The 8,290-nt window shown below is 44.2% G+C and overlaps 1 protein-coding gene across 1 annotated transcript in view; it reads right to left on the reverse strand.

Moving 5' to 3' along the window:
* MCUB (mitochondrial calcium uniporter dominant negative subunit beta) overlaps positions 1-4,000 on the reverse strand; it is a 44,699-nt gene extending 40,699 nt beyond the window's left edge. Inside the window, exon 1 of the mRNA XM_036382269.2 lies at positions 3,682-4,000. Coding sequence (XP_036238162.1) covers positions 3,682-3,780 — 99 coding nt within the window. The 5' untranslated portion in view covers positions 3,781-4,000. The remainder of the gene's footprint in view (positions 1-3,681) is intronic.
* Between the last annotated feature and the right edge of the window lie 4,290 nt (positions 4,001-8,290).

Here is an 8,290-nt window from a genome sequence, read left to right on the forward strand (position 1 = left end):
CACCAGGCTTTCAAAGCAGAGGAAAGACAAGGGAAAACACGCCCAGTGGCCATAAATTACTCCCAGTTCTTGGCTCCAATTAGATATCAATTGCTGAAAATAAAAAGTAGGGACTCAAACCACATTTCTGTGAAATATTTGGCTGCACAAGACATTCAATGACAATCTGCTCCTCTGTACTTGCCTGGGATGTCCTGGGGTTGCTGTTTGTCAGAATATCTTAGAAATCCCAGCAGTAGGTCATATGCAAAAGAGAAGGAGGCAAAATTAAAAACCTCCATGGAAATATCCTGTGGCTATTAAGGACCCATTCAGATCCTTGCTTATAAGACTGTATAAAACTGACGGACAAACTGGACAGGTGTAATGCTAGGAGAATTATGGTGATTTGAGAGTAAGAATTACTATAAAAACTAACAGGAAGGAGAGGAAAAAAGTTCAAGCTAGTCTGAGGAACTGGGTAGTCAAAAACTTACCAGCTGAAAGCACTGAAAAAAAAAATTTTTGACAGATATGGATGACGTTGGGAACTGACCAAAAAAGCACCCCAAAACAAAACCCTCACTACTCTGCTTTTTGCAGATAAACCCAATGACTCTCCTACTGGCTGCAGTTTGCAGCTAGGAAGAAAATTCCCCTCAGCAACAAGCATATGCAATATCCCAATCAAGGAAGAAAATAAATCCATAATGTTTTTCACAGAAACCTTTGCAATTTGCTCTTGCCAGCTTACACACAATCTTTCCCCTTGCCAATATATTCCAGAGGCACAGTTTTAAGAGAATTTTGCACATAGAAATGGAATGCATTCTGAATTAATGATGCTAAATAAAGGTACATTTTTAAAACAATTCATGTTTTGCCATTTTACTTCCCTCACTAATACTTGCTCAAAGCAAGCCCTGCCTTTTGCAGAGGAAATGTCACAATTCCAGCACCTTCACACAGGACAGAAGCAGTTTTAGCACAACACAGGGCTATGTGACTGCAAAGAAACCTGGTTTTAAGCTAAGAAAAACCCTGTAACCCAGACTTCTTCATTTTCCATGGTTGCCACCCATCCTGAGCGATGCAGGCATGCTGGTAAAGATCTCCATAGCACAGACTAAACTAGAAATTTCACTTACGTGAATGGCCATAAAAAGAAACACAATTTTAGACCAGAAGGATTCAGCACTATAGAGAAACTAACTAGGAACATCTGAAACAAAAAAATTAAATTAAGTCCAGTCCCTTCAATGTTTCCTGGCTTAGAAGGTTTATGAATTAAAAAAAAAAAAACAAAAAAAAAAAAACGCCAACAAACTCCCCAGCAATTAAAAGCCCTGATTCTGTATTAACAAATGCATTCTCCACTGAGATATGGTGAGGGGAGATGTTCCTCACAGAGAGCAGTGCAAGCAGGGCATTTCTTTCAGCGTGAGCTGCAGGAGTTAAAACACGCAAGTCAAGAGGAAGCAAAAGAGTTGGCAACCTTTAGGCTTTACCACATGCAAAATAACTGCAGAATTACAAATCTGGGACTCTAGCAAAATGAACTGCAGCCTTTGGGGAACAAAATTATGTGTAATAAGAATGCCTGGCCAAAGAATACAGTATAATATGCTTCAATTATTTTGAAAAACTGCCTATGCTGGTAAGCCTTTTTCTCTTTTGCACATAGCCTGCTGTCCAGATTTCTCACACATTCTTGTCAAAGCACCAATCCCAGGACCTCTCAGGCAGCTAGAGCCTGTCTAACAACTAACCACTTTAAATACAGAAAGACCCACCTAACAAAAACTTCAATTTTACAACGTTCAGAATTTGTATAAGCATCCCTCTGAAAGGCAAAGCAGCTAATGACAGCTTTAGGAAGAGCTGTAGTTCTCATTTAAAAGTGGAGCTGAGAAGCTAATGATTAAGGATACAGCTCCTTAGGACAGCAATCCCTGCTGTAATCTTGTAAACCTGAAAAAATTACATTGAATTAGCAATAATGGCTTGTTTATCTCCACAGCTGTGTATTTATTAGCCAAAAACACAGCACACAAACACACTGTGCATTCACACACCTGCCCATCAACACCTGAGTACTTGCAGTATGTGATGACCAAGTGCACATCCTACAACCTGGGGTAGTTACTGAAATACCACCTCCAGCTTTAGGAGTGGAAACTCCAGTCAAGGCCCCAAAAGGCACATGAGCGGACTGATTCCCATCACAAAACACAGCATGAAGCAAGCTGCAGAGACCATAAAAAGTATTGTATATTAATTTGTTCCAAACATTTTCACTTATTAAATAAACCAAATCTTGTATTAAATACTTCTCCCAATTAGATTTTTCCTTAACATTACAACATCTCTCTGCTTCACCTATTTGATGCAAGAATTTAATTCCCAATGCATGTCACTGTCGTCCCATCCCACAAAGTAACAGACACGATCATTTTTTGCTCTTTCTTATTATGACAGTGGTGCCAAAGTAAGAGCTTTTCCTCCTCCACCTCCTCCTTCTCCTCTCATTTTTGGTGTCTCTTCTTAAAGCTTTATCAGCTTTCAGTCTCGATTTAGAGCCTGAGAAAAGCACGAAGCTTGTCTGCCAAGCAGTACCCTGGAGAAGTCAGAGGTGGCAAGCTGAATAGTTAGTGTCAGTGTGAGCTGAATGACAGTGTAAACGCTCTCAGCCATGTAAAAGGTGTTTTCAGCACCCCCTGCTAAGACCTCAGACGATTAAGGAGGCTAAGTCAATATTTATCTTAAATTCCCTACTTAGATGTCCTCGTATACAGCCATGAGAAAGCAAAGAAGGGCTATTCGCATTAAGTGATGTGGGGCAAATTAATGCAATGGAATTTTTTAATAGGCTTTTCGAATAGTTTGAGAAAGAAAAATATTGGGGAAAAGTAGAAAGTTCATTTCGTACAACTCCACTCCAACCACTGCCGCAGGTTTTGAGACACGGGTTGTGGAAGCTGCTCAGTAAGAAGCGCCAGCTCGCCCTGGACTTCCTTCTGTCACACACACCCACACCCCAGCAACTTCCTTGCTATGGGAGGGCCCCGGACACAGGGACGGCTTCTGTCCTGTTCCATCACAGCAGTACTTCCAGACATACACACGGCATATCTACTGTCAAGAACTTTAAAAAAGGATTGAACTGCCTCCTCTCCCAGCAATTAGGAGTCGCTCAGGACTCTTAATATCACACCACGCGCCAGCAGATCTTTAAATCCATCGTGCGTCTGTTTGCCTTTATTGTTCCTAATCACAGAACCTCTGGGACTTCTGAAAGCCCGGAGAAGCTCAAGGCAGGAGGACTTCAGCACTTCACCTACAGGGCAGCAGCACCGCGACAGCCCGCAAGCGAAACTTTTTTTGCACTGGCGTTTTACTCCTCGCTGTTTACAGAGCAGCCCGTGAGTCACCCGGGGCAGAGCCCCCGGCTCCTGCCGCCCGTGAGTCACCGCGCCCCGCCGGGCACGGCCCGGGGCGAGCGAGGGGAGCGGCCGGAGCCGCGCAGCCAGGGGGGCCCCAGCCCGCCCGGGGGGACACCTGCCCCAAGTCCCCAGGTTCCGTCCCCCTGCGCCCCCGCCGCACCCCGGGGCAGAGGCGGGCGAGGCGCCAGCAGCCGTGAGGGGCAATTCCGCCTCTTCCCGCCTCTGTTCCGCGGGGATCCTCGCCCGCTCCCCGTCTTACCTGAGGCGCCGAGGGCGGCGGGCAGCCATCCCGCCTGCCCAGCAGCCCCGGGAGCTGCCGCCTGCCGCTGCGCAGCGCCCTGCCCAGCCCCGCCAGCATGGTCCCGCACCTCCGCCTGCTCCTGCCCCGGCGGGCTCCGGCCCCTGCGGCCTGAGCCTCGGGCCGGGCAGCGCCGCTGCCGCGCTGGGCGTGGGCGAACCCGAGCGCAGGGAGGGAGGGCGGCTCCGCTGGCGGCCGGGGCGGTGTGTGCGCCTTCCCTCGGCCCCTTCCCGCCCGCCGCCGGAGGGGCCGGGCCGGGCTGTGCCGCTCCCGCCGTCCCGCGGCTCGGGCGGTCCCCGGCGGCGGCGATGCGCTGCTGCCCGCGGGAGCTGCCCGCCGCCGTGCCCAACGCACCGCCCTTTGCTTACAGGTGCTGGCACCCCTCCTCCGCGTCGTTCTTCTTATAACTGAAACAGGTTTGCTATTAAAAAATACTGAAATGGGCATTAATGCCTGTCTTACCAGAACATATGGCTCTTCTGTCGCCGAGTATTGCCTTTTTTTATTTTTTTCGAGGAACGGGACTATCGCTGCTCCTGGGTCTCAGTGAAATAAACGCATTCAGGTGCCACAGAAACGAACAGCAAAGCAACGGAGCACGCTCTCGTAGTTAGTTTCTGTCAGAGTTTTGTTTACAGCAGTAGAGCAATTAGCAAGGCTCAGTGTTTTCCTATCAGTCATTTGTTGCTATCACCTCCATGCCCGCAAGCACAGGTTTTCGTGTTCAGTACAAACTGCTGAAGCACATCGGACCCTCGGCACTGCATCAGGCAAACGTACCGGGAAGCTTTGTTGTATTCCTCTGCTTTCTCCACCCTTGATGGTGTTCCTCCAAAGCAATGCTGCCCAAAACAAAACCTTCCCTGAGGATGAGGAAAGGATCTTAGAAAATGGGCTGCGGTAGAGCTGAAAGTGTCACCGTCGTGGAAAAACTCTGCAACTGCACCCTTGATGGCTCAAGGGGACTAAATAAGTCCCCACTTGCGTTCATCTTCTGAGCTCTGGAACAGAAACTTCCAACAGCTCAGACCTGAGGTCACGTAGACATTCACTCACATTTCAGGTCCACTGTGATCTATTAAAATGAATGTGATCCCAGGAAACAGTAGAAGAGCAGCTGTGCTCTTAGCAGGCAGTGACTCCCAAAGGCATCAATTTGTAATACAATCATTGGTATTTACTGTAGCAAAAATTCAGTTTTTTTTTTTTTTTAGTAATTTCCCTTAACGAAACTAAGAGTTAATTTCTCAACCTTATGTACCTTATTACATAATTTATATTAGGATCCATAAAGTTCCCAAAGGTGAAATAAGGATTAAATGGTTAGCTATATTAATTCAAGATGTAATATTTATGGTTTTATCAAGCAAAGGTAATTAGGCCGTGGCAACTGGCTTTCTTTTTTTTTATTTTTTAATACTTCTACCACATAATGATGGGTTTATCAAAGTTATCTTCTTTGGAGAGGAAAAATAATGTCAGTACTAGAAAACATAATTTAATTTTGGTTATTGTTCAATGCTGTATTTATTTTTTGTACTTTTGTTTAAAATGTTGATAAGGAACAAAGAAGCACTGATGCTCACAGCAACTTGTGGATGTTAACTTATGGAGCGGACTGGGAACCAAGGCTTATGTTTTTATATACAGGCAGGAGAATTAAGAGAATATTAGTTTTAAATAAGACTTTGATGCTTTGAAAAGCCTATCCTAAATTTACCTTTCACACCTGTGCAAGTGTCTCATGAGGCAACTCCTGCTTTTCTGGCTAAGCAACATGTTTTGTGTCTTACAGTTTCCACTGTAAATACTCCCTGTTCACTGTAACTTACTTGAGTTTTTTAAAACTATATCTCAAAATGCATTTTCTTGTAGTTCAGGTCTAAATTAATGTCATATACAACCAACACTTGACAAAGAAAACTCTACATAAAATTATCATTGTATTTATCTGTTCATAGCCACTGAATACCATACAAATAAAAATTGCTGTGAAACATCACTGTGGGCACAGACACCATTAAAATCCCTATACAATGGAGTGAAAGGCAATGTTTCTTGAGTGTAACTGCTAAAACAGGGCCTCAACCTGGAGTGTGTTCAAGTGGGATAACTTTTAGAATGACTTGCTAGTTCCCAAATTTTTGCCTGTTCCCCTCTCCCCGGATGCTTACAGTAGTTGGTAACAAGAAGTTAAATTATATTAACCTGCAACTATCTTTAAAGGAGTTTTCTTGTTCTGTGAGGTGCAGATTCAGCTCTTCTCTTCTGGTATCTATGTGCTCTGCCTATAAGAAGCAGCACTTCAAGGAAGTGACTTAGGCATGCACAGCATCAGGGTTCTCTTCATACCACGCAGAGCACATAACTGACCTCAGATCCAATAAGAAAATTACCAGGAAAGCAAGCAGATTATTACAGACTTAAGACTTATGTTTCAAGTTATATTCTCAGGGATATTTTTTAAAGGCAAAGCTATTAACTAAAAGCCAGAGGGAGTTCTAGGGAAGCCTGAAGCTAAGGGGGAATAAGAGGGACGCTGGTGCTTCCAAGTGGAGAGGAGTCTGTCTTGTAAGTTTCATAAATTTCAAAATAAACTATAAGATACGACAGAAGGACACAAATAACCTTCTGAATTAAAAAAAAGTTTTTCGTGTGCCAAATAGCAAGCCAAGAAGAGAGTCCTAACATGCCTCACCAACTGGATTGTCAGAAACACATGCCTGCAAGAGCAGAGATCTCCACCCTCACCACAGGGAGGAACGTGACTGAAGGTGATGTGCATTGTATTTCAAATATATACAGAAAGAAAAGGCACACAGACTAATTACAGGGCGATCTCCTTCGTTAGCCAGCTACAGAAGTCCAATGACAAATTGGATCAGGACCCCAATTACAGGATGATGTTCCCACCACTCACTGAAACAAATATGATCAGATATAACTTCAGCCATGATTACAGGGAAGCCAGAGCCCTTTTCCTTATCCTCTGGCTTGTTTTGTTCATCACAGTTCTTAAAATGCTTCTGTTTTTTGTTCATGGGTACTTTTCCAGAGCTGGTGGGTAAGGGAGAGATAGCAGAAAAAAATCTGATGACAAGACTTAAAAGTCCCCCAGCAATACCAAACTCACAGCAGAAAGTTTGAAGCTCTCCCTCTAAGGCAGTTCTATTCTATTCTATTCTATTCTATTCTATTCTATTCTATTCTATTCTATTCTATTCTATTCTATTCTATTCTATTCTATTCTATTCCATTCCATTCCATTCCATTCCATTCTATTCTATTCTATTCTCCTTCAGTGAGCAGGATTCAGCATACTCCCAGGACAAAATTTTCCAATGCCTCTAACTTGAAAACCAACAGCTACAGGTTTTTCTTTTCAACTCTGGCACAATACAGTTCAAAACAGAACATGTAGTGACATAGAATAAAATCCTGAGATACCATCCAAAAAACATGTCTACACTCAGATTTATCCTGCATAAAGTTGCTGCAAAATCTTTCCTCTTCAGCAGCAAATATGAGGTAAGATCTCAAGCCTTGCTTGCAGAACTCCATGTAAGGTCTTTACAAGTCATTAGTAAACAGCCTGAATTTCCCCAAAAGTCTCAAGACTGAAACCCAAACTCCTATATTTTCATGAAGAGGGGAGCACTTCTGGACATGGTATCACCAATGTGCCATTCAGTGTGAAGAAAAGACTTTTTCACCAGGGGAAAATTATGTTCTCTCCCATGGCACAGAGCAAAGAATCTCTCTTCAAGGTATAAAAGAAGAGTTCATTGCAAAACATTGCTGCGGCCAGTATTAATATACTAGTCCTCCTGCTCTATTAAGAAGAGTGAGATGAGACCTATCACTGCCCAGCATAGAACACAAACAAAAGGTCTGTATTTTTTATAGAGCAGGGGATCATGCCAGTAAGATTTCCTAAATAAACTGCTGGAAGGTGATATCACATGGGAAAATACCTGGGCTCCAGTTACAGAGAGAAATTCTTACTCAAGGCAGAAGTGCTTAGAGGTGAAGGCTCATAAAATACACTTTTATTACAGAGTTGCCAGGCTGTCTAAATAGTACTGGAGACCCAAGTCACAATTAAAGGGAGATGGCATCATTTGCAATCATAGCTTTTTCCTCCCTCTTCTGAGTATTTTTACTGTTTGTCCCCTTTTATTTAGACTTTCTGATATGCTTCCTCTGGCTTGTAAATATATCTTTGAAGTGGTTGCATGGCTGTGGATGGAGGGAGCTGGTGGGATAGTGGGGAGATAGGGCAGAACGTCCCCTTTGGCTGCCACTGCACAGGGAAATCAGCCTAATCTGCCTCAGGAGCCACAGCTCCAGGAAGAAACACACAACAAACATGCCAGAAAGATATGGGTGGAGATCTCCCATTTCGAGTTTCAGCTCTGGAGCCATTCCAGGCCCAGCTTGTGCTCAAGGCATCTGTCATCAGACAGCAGCAGCACGACGGAAAAGTTCAGCTGTTTCCTTTTCCCTGGCTAAACCGCAAAGCAGAGCTTTGGCTGTTTCCAGGCCCGGCTCCTTCTGCACCAGTGCCACA

This window comes from Molothrus ater, chromosome 4, assembly GCF_012460135.2.
Source record: "Molothrus ater isolate BHLD 08-10-18 breed brown headed cowbird chromosome 4, BPBGC_Mater_1.1, whole genome shotgun sequence".
In the NCBI taxonomy this organism is placed as follows: Eukaryota; Metazoa; Chordata; class Aves; order Passeriformes; family Icteridae; genus Molothrus; species Molothrus ater.